Below are 21,375 nucleotides of genomic sequence, written 5' to 3' on the forward strand. Positions count from 1 at the left end.
CTCTACCTAAGCTTGAGAAACTCTCACAGGCTCACACTCTGCTGCCTGCAGTTAAGGTTCCTTTGAGTCGGATATCTCCCTGTCCCGATGATCAAAGCAAGCAGAAGTTCAGATCTTCTCTCCCTTAATCTCTGTCTAACTATAGGGCCCTCCATGAATCTGCACTGTGTGTCTGTGTACACAGAAAAGCTTCTTCTTTTTCTCTGTAAGCAATAATGACGTTGCATAAAAGGCTCTCTGAGGGTTTGTCTTCCGCTGAGGATGCAACAAAACATAGTTCTGTCAGCCATACTTGAAAGGTCACAGAGCATAAATGCGGAGTTTGGGAAGTCAATTTCCCATTCACTTTTCCCATGAAGAGTAGGATTATGACTCATAACACACTGCCTGTGGTGAAGACCAGTGCACTTCCTAAAAGAAGTGAATTCACCTTTTCCTTGTGAAACAGGGACCTCCTTTAAATCACAGCAGTGTGATTTAAAGGAGGCCAAGTGTGTGGCCAAGCAGTTTGAGTTTAAAAGCCGAACCTGATCAATTTGGATTGTTGTGGGAAAGTGAATGTGACATTTATTTCTTTAAAAGAAAGCTGTGGAAATTTCAGTTGTTGGGCAATCCTCAGCAATTTGGACATCTGTGTACATTCGCAAAAGCCTGCCTGGAGTTTGGATTTAAGTCTGTAGAAAAGTTTAGATTAACTTCGATCCACTCTGTTCAAATGTAGGCCAGTGGCCAGTGCTGATGAGGGGGATATGATCATTGAGGACTGAAGCTGGTTTGAGCCAGCCATCCTCTCCTTTTTGTCCTCTGGGCCTGAAGACAAACCCAATGATTGGCTCTTAGTCAACATGCAGGATAGGTTTAAAAGAAAAAAACAAAAAAACAACAACAACAGTAAAAGACACATTGAGTACCTGTATTATCTGTGTTCCTGTAGTAAATATAATATGTGTATCGTAACTGGTGACTAATAATCATGTATATAAAGATTAGACCAAGTCTTTGGCTGATGCCTTATTTTTTTTCCTCCATTTTCTGGTCTGTGTTCATTGTAGGAACGTCTGGTGCGCCTGGTTTTCCCACAGGGGTAGTTTTAGAAAGGTTCAGGAAAAAATGGTTGTGATTTTAATATAAAATGAGAAAATGAGTGAACCTTCAGTCTGCTACCACTCAACCCTCTATGTACAGTCATTTTCAAAATGACATAACCTCCTAGGACCTGGTGTCCACATATTTCAGATGGAAATGCACTTTTTGGGCCATTACCTTTATCTGACAGTGTTAGTAAACATCAGCATTAGTCATTTTTCCATTTAGGTTACTATCTTATATCTAAAACATCATAATGCTGTTTGAAATCCAAGAAGGTCAATTTGTGCAAAATTTCACAAAGACAAATATTAGATTAAATCATATACAAATAAAGACAGTTGGCCAAACAGCTCCAAAGCACACAGAAGGAATGTTGTGTTTTTCTTATGTGGAGGTGAACAGGAAACCTGAACAAATTGTTCTCCTGCAGCAGAGCGAAATGCCAGAAGCCACACAGTGTGAGGAGTGATGTGATGCTGTAACAGACCTTTCATGTGGAGCAGCGCTGTCTGCTGTTACATAAACTGTTTTACAAAAAGTGAACAGTCCTCCACTTTCTTTCTATAAAAAGACTCATCATTTCACCTCACTCATAATTGCCTGGCTTTATTCTCTCCATCACAGTTTGGGCTCGGAGGAGAAACAGCAAGATCAAAATCCAAGGATGAGACGGAAACAAAGAAACAAAAAGGGGTTTGACTTGATTCAGGACAAGCATTTAGGGAAAGTGTGGCTGTGTGGGTATTAATGGTGGTGGTGTGGATGGTTGTCTTAAAATGAGTAAATAAGAACAAAATTTGAAATATGAATATGAAATCTGTGTAATGAACAGGTAAGGACAGATAAGACAACCTGTCAGAGGACACAGCCTTTCTCTGTGGCTGCTGATCCTTTTTATGGTTGTGAGTCTGGCTGGCTATCTGTGCCCCCCCAGTAGGAAAATAATGTAAATTGCTTTTCGTTTGTGCTCTTGAGCCATCAGTTTTTTTGTTTTTTTTTTTTTAAATCACTTTGCTGTTTAACTAACCGTTGACCTGCTTCTTCCTGACTGTTGGACGTTGGGTGGCGTCCAGTGCCCAGAGACGTGTGGGCGCCATTTAGCTCCTCATTATCACAACCATCAGGGACATCAGGTCCTGCATCAATGATTAATCTAATATTATAATGCAGCTACACCAATCTGAAATGGTTAGTTCCTTATAATGAGTAGAATATTTTGATCTTCAAAATCACTCTACAAAGTGCTGTAACACAGGAGACATGAACATGGTCACTTCATGGATCAGAAAACATATTTATTTATTACACAAATAATGCAGAGTGCAGTTTGTGAATGTTAAAAACAAAAGCAACTTTTGACCCAACAAGCAGAAAGTGGAAGCAATAATAACAAAGGGTCAGACTCACATGATCAGCAGAACTGTAGAGGTGAAAACATTTCAAACATCATGTTCATGTTTGTGTTTGAGCTGACATGTTGATGTGCAAACAAGAATTCCTTCCACTTCAGTCCAGCCAATAAAGCCATGCACTTCCAGGCACATGTAGAGCAAGTTTATACGCCGAGATATTTACAGTGCAAACTAAAGGGAAATAATCTAATGTGATTTATTTGATCAAAAGCATTCGGGGCCTTCAAAATAAAACGTGGCTCAATAAAAGGACAGGGTGCAGGTCGGACTTAATCAATAGTACTGCAAAGTGAAGAAAAGTTGCTCGAGAATGTTCTTTAGTTCTTTACCTCAGCTTTAACACAGTAAGGTATTAGTGTTTCACACTCATCATGTGAGCACTGTTTTGCAGCAGCCTTTGACATGTTTGCTCTTTGATCAGCAGAACTGAGGTGAAACAGAACATATGACGAGCAGAAGCAGCTACAGACCACAGCTGGCCTTTGGTGGATCAAACCAGACTAAACTAGTAACTTATTTTATAGCTGAACACTTAATTTATCTCCTTGAGTTTCAGAGTCTTGGGCTTTGTTCGTGCTGGTTCACCGGCACAGGTTATAAATGAAACTGCGTCAGTCAGCAGTACTTTTCCTACTCTGCTGTGAAAAAGTCACATTCCAGGTGTTTTTCAATTTGACAGCAAATGGAAAACGAGTGACATACTTCAAAGTTTCCATGTGCAGGGAGCAGCCCTGTTCGATTAGTGTTAACTTCCAGTCTGACTGAGAAACTGTACCTCCATGTCAACACTGTAGGATCTGAGGAGAGGAGCAGATGCAGGTTGTTTACTTTGGACACAGCTAAGCTAAAATATCTGTCCCTGCCTGTTTCCAGTCTCTGTTAAGATCACAGGCTGCTGGAAGTTTATATTTAGTGTAAAGATATGACAACAGCATCAGTCGTTTCATCCAACTCCTCCAGAAAGTAAAAAAGTATTTTCCATCAACACCAGTACTAATGAAAACCATAATAATGATGAATAATTGTGCCCTCAGTCAGGGATGTCAAAGCTCCTGTAAGACCATGGTTAGGATCTGTGAGGTTTAAAAAAGCAGCACGGTAGCTGTTCTACCAAAGAGAAGCTGCTGGAGGAGAGGAAGCAGTGACTTAATGCAATGGAAAATCTGTGGTGTCTCTGAAACTAAATGTTGGTGGAACGATTTAAGTCTTTCAGGCACCAGCACCAGGGACAGGATGGAAACTGAGAGGTCGAAATGAAGCCAAAAGTAAACAACTAAACGCATTTATAAAACACTAGGCTCTTATCGACAGGTTACAGATTATGTACAATTTATCCTCAGACTTGTAGGCTCAGTCAAGCTTACAAAAGCATTCACACACTGAAGGTAACAGATTCATGCTCAAGTGATTCAGTGCTGTGTAGTCCAAGTAAAATGTTATCAGTCAGCTTTACAAAATAAAAGTAACAAGATAGACAACGAATTTTTATGCCCTAAACAGCTTTAAAGATTTAGTCATTGCACAAATGCCTGTGTGGGTGTTATGTTTTCCTTTGATGTATTTTACTGACCAAGACAGAAGCAAAAGTGTTTGCATCCATGAAATTTGATAACAAGAAATGGAACTTCTGAGTTTAACATGAAGTTGAGACACTGAGTGTAGACAGAGATACCATTAAAGTCCACCTTGGCAAGAAATTGAAATTTTGGTTGTCTCTCTTTAAGAGTGAGTTTCAGTTGATTCACACAATATTAATGACTTTGATGTTTGTCTGTCATCTGAAAAGTAAATAAAGGTTCCTGTTTCTGGAATAAGAAGTGATCAAACTATCAGGCTATTGAACTGTCTTCACTTTGATTTCACGCAAAAAAGAAAAGAAACAAAAAAAAGGAGCTTCTACTCTAAAGATCTGTGTGACTAGCACATTGTGTCGTCTCTGGCCATTTATTGCATCACTGAGCATAACGCAGTGGGTTGCCAGGTCTGACTGGCTGAGTGGAAATCATCGGTCAGCAGGGAGACTCATGTCATCAGACAGAAGCTGATCTCCTGGAACAAAGAAGAGCAGAAATATGTTCCTTATTAGTGCATAAAGCATATAAGATCTGGGTATGGAAATTATCCCAATTTTACCTGTCAAACTATTTTTTTGTGTAACACAGTTTATAGAATGGGCCAAAGAAAGTCATGGCCCTAAAGTCTTTGTCAGGCTGTACAAAAGTTAATATAGTGCCAATGAGTAAATGGAAAAGATAAATAAAAACAGGCACTAACAGAGAAACGTCATAGATGCTGCTCAACTGTCATGTTTAGAAATTAGAGCTGAATATTGGACCCCGAGTTGACAGCTGCTCATTAACAGAGAAGCAGCTGTCCAGCAGTGTAAACAGGTTCCAGACACAGACAAGACAGAAACATGAAATGCAGTTACTATTTGTAGTTTATGTTTTTATCTGTATCATGACACTGGTTCACCGCTGTATTCTGTGTCAGGTTTCTAAACCAAAGTCATAGCTATAGCGGCACTGCAAGATTTTTGTCCTTAGCATTTGACATTGTTTTGATATGTATTTTTTTTCCACCAAAACTTGAAACTGGCTGCTGGTGGATGTGTCTTAGCCGTTTGTGTGTGTTACCACAGGGAGGAGTCTGGTTGTCATAGCGAGAGTTGTTGCTCTGCAGGGCCTCATCCTCAGTGTCACTGTCACTGCTTGTTGCTGCCACGATGACAGATGCCGCCTGATCTAAAGACAGAATAAGACAAGACAGGATGAGACCACTGTAGCTATCTGCTCTTCAACTGAATATTATTTAATAAACTTTATCTATAAAAGACAATTTTTCGAATGAAAAGTTATGAAAACAAACATCTCTTCCCAAAAAGAGCAAATAATAATATTAATATTATTTTAAATAAATAACTAATCCACAACAACAGTGAAAACACTAAGCATAAAAAGCATACATTTTTCTATAGAAGCACTTCTCAGGTTTGTTAAATCTCCAGTATTTCAACAAAAAGTCTTAAATGCATTAACAATACAGTGTCGTGGCTGACTGCTCCATAATTGAAGAAACAGGCAGACTGACCTTCATTTGACTGTGAGTGTGCTGAGGTTCCCTCCAGCAGAGACTGGTGGGAGGTTCCTGAGCTTTCAGATTCACAGTCTAACATAGTCGCCCTGTGTTAAAAAGAAATGAAAGAGTTGTAAGACATGAGACATGTTGTGGTTTGAGCAACACAGCTGTCGGCTACATTTTCTGTATGCTGAAGCTCAGACGCACCCGAGGGTCCTACTGCTACAGTTTTTGCTGGCAGTCATGTAGCTTGGCCCCCCCAAGGAGAAGATGTCATCCTTTGGACCAGAGGTCCCATGCAGTTGCTGCTCTATTGAGTACTGTTGCTTGGAGATGGAGGCCTGCTCTGATGAGGAGCCACCAAGGGAGAGGAGGGGGCCCTGGGTGCCATCAGCCTTCAGCACTCCTGAAGTAGGGAGAAGAACAAAGCCACACAATAAAACACATGTAGCTCATCCATATAATATTTTGACTTGTATTAAACATGGATGCATTTGATTCCAGTGTAGAAAGTTGTGAACTATGCACAATATATAAGTATAAGCCAAGTGTTAAAAATGAAAAATTGTAAAATGTTGACAATGTCAAAGTATTTTAGAGAGAAGACATACAGTGAACATAAAAAAAACCCTACAATTTATCATAGACCAGTCATCAGAGCCTCAGGAACTATTTAAACCACAGAGGAACAGGACAAAGGTAATGCAAGGTGAAGTTGATGTTATTGGAACAGTATATTTTAAGCTCCTCTATGGAGAGCCTTCAAATTTAAGTAGTTCCCTCATCCAGGTAAGTACACTTAGCGCCTAACTGTGTCCCAAATCCCAACCTTTCAGCCAAGCCCATTGCAGACGATTTGAGTAACTAAACTGGGAAAACAATTCTGTATAATTATTCCAGTCAAAAGCATCAAGCAGACAAATTCAGGAGCTAAAGACTCAGACCTTTTTCTAAGGTGTCTGTGGAAAAGCACAAACTACAGCAGGTCCAGCAGATTTTTCTGGATGATTAAGGTGATGATTGAGGTGACATTTCATCTCCATTTTTTTTAATAATTCTATAAAGAGTTTGGCCCAGACCTGCTCTAGATGTAAAGTGCCTTAAAGTTACTTTATGGGGCTATATTAAAAGATTTTATTTGATGTTGTATTTATGGCTTTTTTCTGCTGCCTCAACAAAGTCCCACCACACACACACACACAAAAAAAAAAAAAAAAAAAAAGGCATGCAAATTCACTAATAACCAAAGTTAATCAACTGCTGACCCTCTGCACCTCCCAGTCCATCTGCAGGATGCAGGGTCAGCTCTGGGGCAGCTTCAGCTCCTCTCAGGTCTTTCACCATGTCTTCTGGACTCCTCTTCTTCACAACCAGGGAACTACTGCTGTCCAGGACGGGGGAGAGAGACTTCCTGGCTGCACACACAAACAAAAAGCAAACAAATACGCTGTTATCAAAGCTATCCTGATCTGACCACTGCAATAACAGACATCTGTAATACAAAGTATAGTGCCCAGGTAACTCAGACTTACACTGCATTCAGAAAATGTATTTTTGCACCTTTTAATGTGTCTCCACAGTTTTATAGTGATAAACAAGCAACAATGGTTGTGGTGTCTGTTCTCCAGTGGCAAAATGTTCAGTGCTGACTGCTGCAGGAGCAGCTGTGACTGGAGAATGGAGGCACCGAAATGCGACAAACTCAGTGCTAATAATTAATATTATACGATTTCACAGTCAAAATTAAGTGTCATTATTATAATTGTATAGTGATAATAGGAGAACGTAAGAAGTCATCAGTGGGATGCTTTCTAGAAGCCATGTTTACACAGCTTTGCATTTTTAGGTCTTTTTTAAAATTTCATCCAAACAAACCTATTCAGTTAGGTCTTACAAAAAGAAAGTATATGAAAACTATGCCGATGGTTTGACATGAAGGTAGTTAGATCATAAAAGGGGTTAAATGTGAATTGTGAAGCCTATCTGGTATTCATGTACAGTTCAACAAAAATTATAACATCACTGTAGCATTGCTACTTCAGAAACTTTAGTATTTAACTTTAGTATTAACAGTGTGGCTGTTCTCACCAGGGCGGCAAGGTCTGGACCGCGCTGAGGCTGCTCTCCCAAGAAGGTCCAGCTCACTGGGTTTACGGCATGCTGACAACTCTGAATCAGGATGGTGAGAGGGAACCTCCTCCACACTGAAGGTCCCTGATGGGCCAGGCCTGGGCTCTGCCGACCCTCGAGCCTCTAGTACTTGGCTCTTGACATCAGACATCTTGCTGCGGACCTCTGCCATCTGAGCCTTGAGACGGATAAGGACCCCTGAATCCGGAGCTGATCGCCTCACCACCTGAGGACGCCGCTCTCGTTCTTTCCTTGAGTGAGGATGAGCTGGAGGAGAGAAGAAAGGAAAAATAGATATTTTGTGTTTTGCCCATTGTTTTCTAACTACTACCCATTCACTAAACATACACATGACAAACCTGCTACAGCAGAACAGATATATAATGTCTCTAATGTCTGGTCACAATCCCTGTAGAGAATTTTAATTAAAAATGTATTAGCATTTTTAGAAATCTGTCGGGTAGTGGAAAAAAAAAAAAAAAAAGCATTGTCAGTGTGTCCCATTTAAAGACAAGCCTTATATAGTTGCTGTAGAACCTCCAAAAGAATATCTCTGTGTGGGATTTTCAGTATTGATTCTCAGTTTAGCTGCAATGATTTGTTGTTACTGAGTTGAGAGCTGTGTTTACAGACCTTGGCTGTGCAGGAGAGACACAGGGGGCCGAGGCTGAAGCCCCCACAGAGACTCCACGCTGCTGCGCTCTTTCAGGTCCAGCAGCTGGATCAGGATGACTGGGTCAATCTCCAGGAGGCTGTTGCTGCTTGACCCAACAGCACCGCAAGCAGCAGCTCTGCTAGTACTCGCATTACGAGCAGCAGCAGTAGCACTGCGATGTGACGAACGCCCAACCGAGCTGGATCCACCTGCAGAAAAAGCAGGTGGATGCACAATTATAGTAAGTGGTCTGCACTTATACGGCCCTTATATGATCTCATTAACTGCTCAAAGAAATTTATAATAATTACCACTCAACCATTCATTCATATATCCATACAGCACACACATACACTGATGGAACAGCTAGCAGGGGCAATGTTCATTATGGGGACTATGAAAAACCATAGACCTGAGAGAGCAGCCATGGATATAGCTTTGACCTAATTGAATTTTCAAACTTCCATGGCACAATCAATCAATCGATAAATAAATAGTGGAAATTTTAATAATATGGTATGATTTTGATAATAATTTATCTTCTACAATACTGCAGTAAAAAAATCAGCCAAATTCTCACTCCAAAAATTTCTATACAAAGTTAATTAAAACAAGTTTCATTATTTACAGTGTCTATTGGTAATTGATTTACTGTTTTTAGTTATGTAGGTCTATATTCTTACCAATTAATTTATTTGTCAAAAGCTAATATGGTGAGATGATGCAAATATATTTTTATGATGTATTCTGTGTCTATTTAACAAGGAATTAAACCTTTTTGTGATTAAACATTTGTCATGTTCAGCATGACAGGATGCACGCCAGGAAGCAAAAAGGATGCTTCAGTTCTTCAAGTAAGAGTTTCAGCTATTTTACTACTAAATAAATAAACAGATTTAAGATGGCCTTGCAAGGCTAAATTGGCATTAATAATAAAATTACACTGCAGGAAATAAAAGATGTGCAGCAGTATTTTGTTGAGCTTGGCTCTTATTTCTAACAGAGTGAATGCACATAACCTCCCCACACATGTACAAATAGAGACACCAAGTGTTTCTATATCAGCACGCTGCAAGGGGTCCACTGCACCAACAGTGACTCATCCTCTTCATGCCTTTCAACACCAACACAGCCAAACACTGAACAAGCGCCTTCGAGGCACACCATCACATCACTATGTTTCAGTTATTCAGTTGTCATACGGCACAAATAGACTTGATTCTGTAAATTTGTCAAATAGTGGCTGAGGCTTTTATTTGCCCTAAATATTTACAGAAAAAGGCCTATATCTGTGGCAGAACATTTTAACATTCAATGGTTCCAGGTTTACAAAGGCAAACATTTGCAACGTTTTGTCTCTGTGTGTTTTATTTGGACAAATTAGAGATGTCAAGTTAGTTTCTGAGAAACTGACAAATTTAATGATGAAAATCAGAATAAGCAGTTCTGCTGTTCCTTTAGAAGAATGGTCCATTCAACTCCCCAAAGGAAAATTTTATTTTGAGATATTTAACAGAAATGTAAATAGTTTCATAAAACTACTTCCAATAGACGCCAGGGTAAAGCATGTGTGGCTGGAGAGTTCTCCTGTTCACTTCCTTACGAGTGATTCACTGTTTGCTTTGAGCTTAAATGGAAGTGAACTGATAGATTTGACTTGACCTCTGAAATGCATTAAAGCAACCTTACACTCATGTGTCACTTTTCAAGATTCATGAACCAAATTGTGGATACCTCCCAATAAATGACAATATTATGGCAGTAAAAAAAAATGTATTTACACAAATTGATGGGTTCGAGCTAGACCATGGAGACCAACTTAAACAATTTATGTCACACAGGCCCCTGAGGCTATAATTTGGACCCTATTCCTTGACCCAAAGCCAAACTTTCCACCAAGTGTCATTGAATTATGGTGACTAGTGAGGCCTGCTATCTGGTAATAAGAAGAGAGACAGATCACCTCTGCATAGGTAAACACTTAAATCTATTCCTACACAGGAACGGTAAAGCTGTTAGCTGCAGGATTTACATAAAGTATATTCAGTAATAAATCATGAAAATAAATGTATACTGTTGTATAAACTGCACCTGAGGCTCCGGCCAAGTCATCAGGAAGCTCGCCTTCCTCTGTCTCCAGGTTCCCAATGAAGTCTACATCATTCTCTCCTGACCTGTGAAGATATACACAAAATACAGAAAGTATTCAGGAAATATGGAGCTGTTGAATTTTATTTTAGAACATTTTATGATGATTTGTAGGCAGGTAAGTCTCCTGTGTTACTATTCCTCTGCTGCAGCTTGGTAAAGAAAATTTCTGTTCTAGTAACTACTTAACATATAATTGTTAAGTGTCATAGCAAAAAATTATTTAGTTTTCTGTAATGTCAACAATACTTTAGCAAAAGAGAAAGTTAGAAATTTTGCTCACATAGTCTCCTCATCTATGTCATTCTCCTCTGTGTTGCTGGTGGCTGTTGAGCTCCCTGAGGTGCTGCTGCCATCCAGTGGGTTCACCTCCTCTTCTGTCAGACAGTCCACCTCCAAATCACCGTCAGACAGCTCCTGAACAACAGATGGACACTATCATCTAATCAAGCTCAAGACTTTGTGGGAGACAGAAATCTCCATAGGGTAACAGGCACAGCCTCACGCTGCTACCATATTTCTTTAACCTACAAAAATATGTGATAGACTTCAGTAAAATATCCTAATAATTGATTTTGATAGGTATAACCATGAGCTATTTCATAGTATTATGTTCAACAAAGTATTTTTGTCAGCTACCTGCCAACCAAGCAACTGAAATCCGGCTATTGGACACTATTGGTATTATTTCTTTTTCACAGATGTGCAACTGACTGAACCACAAACCAATGACCAATAGAAGTATGTCTGATTTACCAAATAATAAACATTTGGCAGGTTCCCTCATAAAAGATACAAATTAGCTGCTATCTCACTCTGGTACAGTATGTGCCATCCTTACATTAGAGTCATCCTGCTGGGTCCTCTCCTCTTCTTCGCCCTTTTTAGTGTTGGTCAAAGTGGCCTGGATGTCTTCATCACTCTTCACTGAGCGGGGATCTCTTTCAGAGGCTGTGGTGCCTGCAGCGAGCCTGAGGTCAGGAGGCGAGGAGCTACGTGATGTTTGACGGCGAAAAAGCTCAATGGCAAGTCTCTGAATGCAGAAATGTTAATCCATTAGGACGACTGATTGATCAGCCCAGGATATTTGATTATTGATTTTTGAAGTGAAAAGCAGCAAACATGATACATTTCCAGGTTGCAGCTCCTAAAATTGGTGGCATATGGTTTACTTGAGCACCACAACCAAAGTGTTCAAACAATGTTTGGATGCACAACACAAGTTTGTGTACCAGGAGTTTAGATGTGATGACCAATCCAGAGACAGATGCACAGACACACTACCTCTTTAAGGTTGTTGATTTGCTGTATGTGGCCGCTCTGTGCCGACTCCAGTTGGCTGATGTACCAGTACTGGTCTCTGCACTTCTGGAAGAAGGTAGGTGAGCGAACCTGGTAGCTGTAGGGCACATATGAAAATCAATGACAGACCTGCCGTTTTCTACACAGTCACAGTGTGAACAGGTGTCACAGGATAATGAAGGTGCTCGAGAGCCTACCAGAGGACCAGTGTGTCAGTCTGCATGTTCAAGTAGCCCTCACTGGCCAGAAGGTCCAGTCTGAAGAAGCGGTTATAGCCCCAGCATTCACCAACCTCAAAGTCTGAAGCAAACTCCCGAATTATGTTTTTGGTTGGGTCGCTGGAGGCCTGGTGGACCATCTCCACACGGTACTCATACCTGCACAGAATCAAGATTACATCAGGGGGAAGCTGTACCATTAGAATTGTCAGGAGCAGAAAGCATCTGAGTTTGTGTAATACCCCAACCACAAACATGCTCCTATACAACTGCATATATCCAAGTTTTGCTCAGTCTGAACAGAATCTCCTGGCTCCACTTAAAAAAAACTATGCATGGTGAATACTTCCTGTGTCATTTGAAATGTAAGCAGAAGTAATCATTTAACACTGGATTAACTGTGACGCTCCCTGTCTCCTAAGGACACTAATCTTGTGTTTAGACACTTATCTAATTTAATAGAGTGGCTGGTGATTGACAGCATGAGAGAAATTAAAAAGGCAGTTTAGCTGAAAAGGAAGCTCATAGAAAGAGAAATATTTATCATAAATGTAGGTATATGTGTGTGTTCATCATACTTTGATGTTTCAGGAAGTCCCGCAGAAAGTTCCAAGAATACAGACAGGTAGTTTCCACGGACCACGCCATTACCATCCTGAAAACATACAATTCAAGAGAAAGCACGTGCAGCAAAAAAAACATTATTTCTTTTAACAGTGTGTGGTGGGTAGCAGCTAACAGCGACTCACAGTGCACCCATGCAACCATTCCTGTAGGCAATTTTTTTTTTTGCAGAAACTACGCTCCTCTACAGGGGCCACAAGCAAACCAGAAATGCTCATGTGAAGAGCAAATTTTAGCATAGCACCCCTACTGAGCTAACAGGCCACTGACTGTAGCATCACTGATGGATAAAAGAGATCAATCGGTTTCCTAAATGTTGGATAGAATTCGGCATGGGAGAGATGTGAGACAATACGCTTTACTCACTGGGTAAACTTTAAGTCTCCAACAGAGCCCAGATATCTGTAGAGGAGGACTATACACTGGGTCAGCCCTCTGCCTCAGGGTGCTAAAAACACACAAAAAACAAACGGGTATCAAAACTTTTGAATAACAAGGTAGCTCTAACAACACTAAGATGCTGTGTTGGAAATAAGTCATTTTTCAAGAAAGTGAGGGCAGCAACATTCTGTTTAGTGTTTTCCACTCTCCTCCTGTCATGTTTTATCTTTTGGGATGCTGCTGGGTCCCTCCAATTGTTTGAAACTTAGTGGTGGTTGGAACTACCTCAACATGCTCCCTAACTTCTTTGTCTACAACCAGCAGACCCTAATCTTTCAGTCATGAGAGATGCGGCAGTGACAGTGGGGTACTTGCCATAGTTGCAGCATTACTTAAGAGGCAAAAAATAAATAAATAAATAAAAAGACTTAGGCGCAAACATCCAGACAATGTGACAAAGGTCAGTATTGTTTCATAAAGGCCTGACTTTTTATATAAATTGTTTAATTTGGTCTCCATGGTCTAGCTCATTTTGTATGAAGGGAAAAGGGATTGACTTGTGAGAACAGTTCTGAAAACATTTCAAAAATAAATGGGCCTGTTTCCACTACTGTAGCTTTTCTCTGCCACAGTCCAAAACTTATTGTGAATCTTTGGTGTAAATGCCCCTTGAAGATGTTGTTTAAAGATTGAAAGAGTTGTCTGAATCTATGATCACAACAGAAAACTTAATTAAATTATTTACGAATACACACATACAAACACGGCGGAAAAAACTAAAATTCCAGCGGGGCTATTTTTTATTTATATTATCTGCTGCAGCTAAGGCTAAATAAAACCTAAGGGAGACTTTACCTGAAGTTGACTAGAACAAAAGTGCTGGAGTCATAAGCAGGAACCAGCTCACTGAAACACATATAAGGATAATTATACACAAGGCATGCTGAAGGCCTTTTCCTCTGTATCAGAATTCATAATAATAAGCAGATTAATCAAAAATAATAAAAATAACTATTAATGATAATATTCATTAAATGTGATCATTATACTTTGTTACACACCTTTTGGACAATGAGACTTAAGTTGACCTTTCCTACAGCTGATTACCTGGTGAAGTCTGGTGGGACAGGCGTGGTGACGAAGGACTGCATGGGTTTCCGATGGACCTGCTGGAACATGAGCAGGATTTCTGGGCTCTTGGAGATAAGTTCACTTTTACTGCATGAGTGAAGCTGTTCAACACACACAAACATTAAAATCATAATCATAATCATAATTTTTAGCCCCCAACACACAGCTAAAACATTGATAGCGGCCCATTGTGTTGGCAGAATAATCTGCCACATAACCTTGAATTGTTGTTTTTTTAGCCCTTAGAGTAACATGTCAATGAGTGTCAGTTTGGACAGAGCTAGACTGTTTTCACTTTTTAGCTACATGTTTATCACTTGTTTTATCAATCTTAACACATGCCACTAAATGTCTTCGATTAAAAAAAAAAAAAAAAAAGAGAGTGAACAATAATATGTTGTACAGTTAATTGAAAAAGGGTTGTGGTGCTGCAGACTACCAACCTGATGCTCCACCTCCTGCAGGAGCGACTCCAGCAGCTCTGTCTCCTGGGTCAAGGACGTCTTCTGGCCTGGTGGGGAGGACCGCATTTCTATTTTCAGCATATCTGTACTGAATGTCAGCTCTGACCGAGGTTAGTGAGCGTGAGTGTGTGTGTGTATGGGCGAAAGTTGTGTATGTGGGCAGTGAGTCCATGCATTCACTCAGTCCAGATAAATATTTTATGTGTATATTACCCATTGCTATAAAAAGCATGTCAAAGCTTTCAGCAAGGAGTCTGTATAGTTTGTTGGTTTCTCGACCTTCAGGCACATTTGAGTGCCAGTTACGACATCTTACGCCAACAAGTGCCCTTCTTAGACATCGGATAGTCAACAATCATAGTTACGTTGATCTGTTATAGTGGTGTTTTTGTCACAAATGGTCTTTTAGGTTATATTTACAGTTGTCATTAGATGACATTTACAGAACAAGCCACATGCTTGCACAGCATTGAGCACCTTTGTGCTTTTTGGTTTAATTTCAAATCATCACTGGTCCCATACTGAGTGTGCAGCTGGCACAGATAGAAATCTACAAAGGGACAGCTGGTCTCATTATCACTGTGCTTGGACAATGTGTTTTTTAGTTTTTATCTATTAAGCATCATAAACATTTACTTACTTCAATTATTCAAGTAAAAACTGTGTTTCATTCAACAATCAAACATGTTTAATAATGACAGCTACAGCTACGTTCTGACAGTGGTGTGTCCTTGAGTCCTACCCATGAGGGTGATGAGCTTGTTCTTGAGTTGGTTGTCCAGACGAGCGATCATCATTTCCACTGCGTTTCGGATCTCTCTCACTCTCTCGTCCTTCGCTCCCCTGACAGCCTCTACGTTTCGCTCCTGACTCAGTAAACACACACATACACACGCATGCACACACAACAACAACAAGGTTTTTGTTTATTTGACCAGACATCAAGTCTTGAATGAAATATTAACATGCTATTTCCATCTAGTGGATGTAATCCATACAACAGTCATACAACCTATACTTAATATTTTCTGAAACAAAATTAAAAATCTATCACTCAGACGTGCACTTTTATGAAAGGAATGTATTTCCTGAGCTGCCTCATGATGCTAAATAAAAATTGTTCTTTTTTTTTTTTTTTTTCTTATTTTATTGACATTTAGTGACATGCAGTTTGGTGACAAGTGTTTTTTACACTGTTGTCTCTCAAAAGCAGAAAATGTAAATGCATGATCTCTCTAGCTTCATTTAACCCTGTGCTGTTGATTCTTCTTTATCACTGCTGTTTGAAATAAGCAAACTCAATGGAAACCACATAGATTATGAGACACTGGGTCTCATATGAGATTTGCTCTTAGGCAGCACAATTGAGTGTTTGAAGACAATTCATCGCTTTCAGCAATTTCCTAATGAATTTAAGTCAAGGTTGAAACCTGTTGTCTGACTGTGTGGTAAATCATGTGTTTTATTGAGGAATAATAGCAATTTAATTTGAGTTGATATGCAATGTGTTACAAAAAAATAAACTTTCAGGCTGACAGCTGCCTTGTGAAAGTGCAAGTTGCTGTCACTAATCATGCCTGCCTCCCATTTTATTATGGACAGCTTTACTTTAAGAATAAGACTTTTTTGTAGCCAATCTGACAAATCATTCTGTCTTTACATCTGTGTCACTGACAGCTGCCTTAGCATTTTCTAAATGCCCATACAAGTGCTTTGATATATCATTATTTTTACTTTTCTGTTAATCATGCATGAGGGCATCAATTGTGTTAGTGATTGAAACTCATGGATGCACACCTCCTCTCAAGAAATTGCTAGAGTTATCAGCCAGTTTGTGTATTTAAGATAAAGTGACAAAAAAATCTTACAGAAGAGATTTTGAATTTTAGGATAAGACTACAGAAAGTTGTGTCCGTCTGATAGTGTCCTTAAGATAAATGTCTCATCCTTTGAGGAAAATGAATTTACCCAATAAATGCCATTGGTCTTTTAGATTTTGACATATCTTGTAAAAAAGCAACGCGCAGTCCTCACCACTTCCTGCACCAGACTGATAAGCTCCATGAGGCGGCGGCGAAGTTTGGCAACCTCCTCCTTCACCTTGGTCACATGCTGTTCATAGATCTCAACCAGAGGCCTGAAGGTGTGGCCACCATGCTGCAAACAACAAACACACCAGTTACTTTATGTTGCCATTTTCAATCTAAAGATTTGCAAATTGTCCCAGTTTTATACAATTGGAAATTGAATATTGTGCATTTTGTGGCAAAGCAAGGAATGCACCTTGGACATTAGGAAGCTAAGATGGACATTTTTCGATATTTTCGTTTTAATTGCCTGCTTGAAAAACATATTTTCTGGAAATACAGCCCCACATGTCCATAAGTGTGAACTTGTTCATTTTAAGTGATTATTTAAGTTACAGGGTATTTGTGAATTTGCATGCAAACTGTAATCTTGAGACAAAAAAAAATTAAACATTACCATGCCTCCCCACAGAGCACACTGATGGCAGATGCATTTCTTACAGGTCCAGCAGAAAACACTTAGCTTCTCATGGTGGTTCTCACATCTGTGTCCATCCAACAAAAGTTTCATCAGTGAGAAAGAGAAAGCTTTTAAAACGTTTCAACATTCATTATAACATAACTCAATCTCTCTGAAATAAAAAATGACTCTCCTTGATGAAATATATAGTTATATGGGTCATACAGAATTCCTTTGCTGACAGGACAACACCTGAACACCTGAGCAGCACCTGAGCATCATGTTAATCATTCCCTCTTATATAAGAAAACATATATGTTTATCACTTTCACTTTGCAGTTTGACAGAGTGACAGCAGTTGATGGTGCTCACTTGTCCTTGTCATTGTCTTCATGCTTGGTGAGGCTGCAGAGCTGCAGGGTGTCCAACTGCTGGGTGACTTCCTCTGCCCAGCGACAGTTGACCAGCTCCCTAAGCTGGAGCGGAGCACTGTGTGTAGAAGAGGGCACAAACGTTTCTGTACCTTACCTAATAACACCTCACAGCAGAAATGACCTTAATTTATGTTTTCTAAACGTTGTTTATATCTAAATTGTAATGCTAGAGAATGTGTCTGTGTGGGTGGTAGATAAATAACAGTGTGCAGGTCTTTAAAGGAATTTTGATCATTTTTTCACTGTCAGGTGGTGTGGAGGATTGCAGACATTTGCTAGCTGCAGCTTACCGACAATGTGGACACTGGGCTCTCTGCTCTGTCAACCATCGCTGTCAAAATAGAAATTTGAATTATAATTGTATCTTTAATGTAAATCAGTGCACAAGCACTGCCATTATTTAATAAATATGGTCCTGTTTCAGATGCATCCAGGAATACTCTCATTATTACCAAGTCCCATGATGATCAAAACTGACACTGAAACACAACAATTAAATGCAATGTGCTGTGAGAAGACCATCTTCTTACTCGTATGCAGCTGAAGCAGCAGAGTTTGGAGCAGTGTGGACAGAGGCGAGCATCCCTCAGTTTCTCCATGCAAATGAAACAACGAAAAACTTCGGCAATGCTCTGCAGAGGAACAGAAGACAAAATGACAAGTCATTACAGCTGCAGACACCACCAGATGCACCGGTCAACACCACTTGGACAGTGTCAGTAAAAACTCACCAATCATTTGAGTTTTTACAGGTATGATTAAGTCTTCTTAATGGATTATAGTGGCTTGTGTTGTACTTGATAAGCATTGAGTAAAACAGGATTATAACAAACCCATATCCATTTTTAAACAGAATATTACATTTTGTTTGCACATGGCTCTTTCCCAACTCCCAAGGTTTCCCAACAAGGGTACAATCTATCTTTAAAGAAACACAATCCTACATCTTCCTGCCAGACGCATGCATAATGATGCTGAAACTGATGTTTCTCATTTGCATAGAAGCCTGGAAATTTTGTTAGATAATAATCTTACTTTTCAACCTCATCAGAATCAACAGATACTCTCATCACAAAATGTTATTTCAATAAATTATGCTTTTGGCAAGAGATCAACAATATTGTATAACTGACTAAACAGTTTGGTGAGGTTTAGTGCTGTCTCCTTTATATCATCATGAGAGATAAATGGCATGCTGTGGCTTGGTTGGTGTGTGGTTTTGGGACAAATGCATAATTTTTTTTTTTCTTCCTTATTTGTTATTGGCCTAATGCAATATTGGTAAATGCACAGGGAGCATGGGGGCTAGTGCAGTACAGCTCTTGAGTGAGCTCACTTGATCAGATTTGTAATTAAAAAAATGCATAAAATAATGATGACCCCATCAATCTGAACCTTTTTTTTTTTTATCATTGTGCTATGGAAAATGACCAAACACTAGAGAGAAGCACAACAAGAAGCACAACACTAAAGTAGTAGGAGTTCAAAACTCAAAATATGAAAACGAAACTGATGAATCTTTATTTTTCTTCTATCTTATGCTTTTTAGTTTAGTTCCAAATGAACATGATATATTTCTGTATAGTTACTCACACACACACACACACACACACACACACACACACACACACACACACACACACACACACACACACACAGTTAATCGACTCTTTAATGGCAGTGCAGTCGGCTTTAGCAGCTGGCTGACCTCTGAGCTGAAAAGTCCAACAAATTTGCATATATTTACATGGACACATCAGCACTGGACCATTGCAACACACCACATATGCATTAATGTGACTTTAGAGATGTGGGATGAGGATCTCTGACTATTTTACAGACCCAACTGACTCACTGGTCTCAACATTTCATCCACTGTCCAGCTTTTAGAGCAACAAGCAGCTGTAAACATTGAGGATCCCCGGCTGCAAAGACTGATGAGTATCAAGCATACCTCAACACTTTGTTCATCCATGTCAGCCAGTTTGACGTTCTTGATCTAAGAGGACAAATCAATGAAGTTGTAGCCAGTTATCTGAGAAGAGAAGTAATAAGACACAGTTTTTATTAGTGCTTTTAAATTAAAAATTCTAAGTTTCAAACTTTTTGACAAAAACCTCATCATTCTTTTGTTTGATAACAGAGGTTTTCTTTCTGCAATAGCAACAAAAATATTTTCATTACAGGCTGGCCTGTCAATGTAATTTGTGCATACATGACGCAAGAAAACTGTGAGAAATGTTAACTTCACTTTCATAAAACACACATACAAATCCAGAAAATGCTCACAACCAAAAAAACGAAACTATCTTAGTAAGCCCCACAAAATTAATTAATCAATTGATCACTTAGAACATTTCATATCATAAAGATCTGAATTCAAACTTGCCTGGTTGGTAAGGAAAAAAAATGGTGGCATGATTTTTAATTTTTTTTAATAGTTTTTCACCTGGTTTTTGAATGTGCTTCATTGCTCATGCTCAAAACTATTTTTAATGTAAATATTTTAGCATTTTTATTAATAAACATTTGCGTTTGTCAGATGATCAATTACCAATTGAATAAATGCTGTTGATTGTTTTCTGATACAAATGACCAAAATTTGATGGTTCCAGCTTCTAACCTGGCAAGATTTTCTGCTTTACTTCTAGATCACATGATTAATTTTTTTTATAAATTTAGTTTTTTAAATGTCGATCAACATGTGCAGACACTGAGTCACTGTGATGGGCATGAATCCATTTTGTCTTGTTTTGCATGTGATAAAAAAAAGTTACACAGTTAAATCTTGGTTTTCTATTAATCTAACATGCATTTGAGTAATCCTAATGACAATCACTGATTTTTTTTTCTGGGTCGAGTACTTTCACTGTTATCTGCACATGACCTGATTTTATGAATGTACTTGAACGGCTGATGAAATAACATCTGCGGGACTTTCTCTTGATGTGGACATAATTAGTAGTCAAAGAAAGGGGGGGGGGGGGTGTGATATCTGTGTCTGTTCCTTGAAGAGAAGCTCTGGTTAAGGTGAATATTTGCTATATCGCAGCTGCTGAGCACCTAAAGGTGCTGTCATCACCGCTAGCTTGTGTGGTCGGTGGCAGCCAACAGTGCGAGGCCCAGCATCAGCAGGCAGGCTGACAGCGAACCTCCTGCAGCTTAGCGTTTATGTTGTGTCGATACAAACGTGCGGGGTGGGCTCGGAAAACAGCAAACACTGATATGGAAGATGCTGCCAGCTAGCAGGCTGGCTTTAGCAGGACGGCTCCCTCACCTCTCCTGGCTCGGGTCGGTCCGTCACACCTGATGGACAAACGGTCGGAGCCCACAGACAGGCTGCTTCATTATCTTCGGCGGCTCCGAGCGGACAGCGCAGGGGGCGTCCGCCGCCTTAGCTACATCCACGGGCTGAGGTAAAGCTCGGCTCGGTGGGGCGAAGGAAAGCCTGGCACGACGGTCTACAGGGGATGGAGGAAGGCTGGTGTTTTCGCCCGGAGTTGAAGCTGCAGCGGGGGCGCCTGCTCTGAAGCCGTCCGTCCCCTAGCAATCACCAATCACAGAGCTCCTCCTCTTCTTCTACGCCTCTCATTGCTGCACGCTCACCAGGCACACTTTAAGGCACTTCCGCCCTCGTGTGGCCCGGATGAGGTCTCGTTCGGAGTAAACCGGTAATTGAACAGGCAGAAAATGATAAAAGAAAATATAACAGATTCTTGATGAAGTATATTTTAATGAACCGAAATGATCATAAGCTAGTTTTCTATGAAAGCGAACTGATTTCAATTTTAACTCTTTGATTTATCCGTCTGATACTCGACA

At 39.8% G+C, this 21,375-nt stretch overlaps 1 protein-coding gene across 2 annotated transcripts; it reads right to left on the bottom strand.

The window, feature by feature from the left end:
• Positions 1 to 2,378: 2,378 nt before the first annotated feature.
• Positions 2,379 to 21,069, bottom strand: trim37 (tripartite motif containing 37). 2 transcript variants are annotated; one of them, XM_029519707.1, is made up of 25 exons: positions 20,831 to 21,069; positions 19,508 to 19,588; positions 18,084 to 18,185; positions 17,844 to 17,884; positions 17,492 to 17,608; positions 17,117 to 17,204; positions 16,667 to 16,789; positions 15,375 to 15,498; positions 14,612 to 14,679; positions 14,145 to 14,269; positions 13,893 to 13,943; positions 13,023 to 13,104; positions 12,611 to 12,687; positions 12,012 to 12,191; positions 11,797 to 11,911; positions 11,354 to 11,545; positions 10,796 to 10,929; positions 10,456 to 10,538; positions 8,343 to 8,573; positions 7,668 to 7,976; positions 6,845 to 6,994; positions 5,787 to 5,985; positions 5,592 to 5,683; positions 5,138 to 5,245; positions 2,379 to 4,550 (listed from the first exon to the last, which is right to left on the bottom strand). In XM_029519707.1, exons 2-25 carry the CDS (start codon positions 19,526 to 19,528, stop codon positions 4,504 to 4,506), a joined length of 2,859 nt encoding a protein of 952 aa, XP_029375567.1. In that variant the 5' UTR covers positions 19,529 to 19,588; positions 20,831 to 21,069; the 3' UTR covers positions 2,379 to 4,503. The 2 variants fall into 2 exon arrangements, with proteins under 2 accessions (XP_029375567.1, XP_029375566.1); XM_029519706.1 differs by having other exon boundaries at positions 2,379 to 5,245.
• Positions 21,070 to 21,375: the final 306 nt, after the last annotated feature.

The sequence above is a fragment of the Echeneis naucrates genome, chromosome 14, assembly GCF_900963305.1.
Source record: "Echeneis naucrates chromosome 14, fEcheNa1.1, whole genome shotgun sequence".
Lineage (NCBI taxonomy): Eukaryota > Metazoa > Chordata > Actinopteri > Carangiformes > Echeneidae > Echeneis > Echeneis naucrates.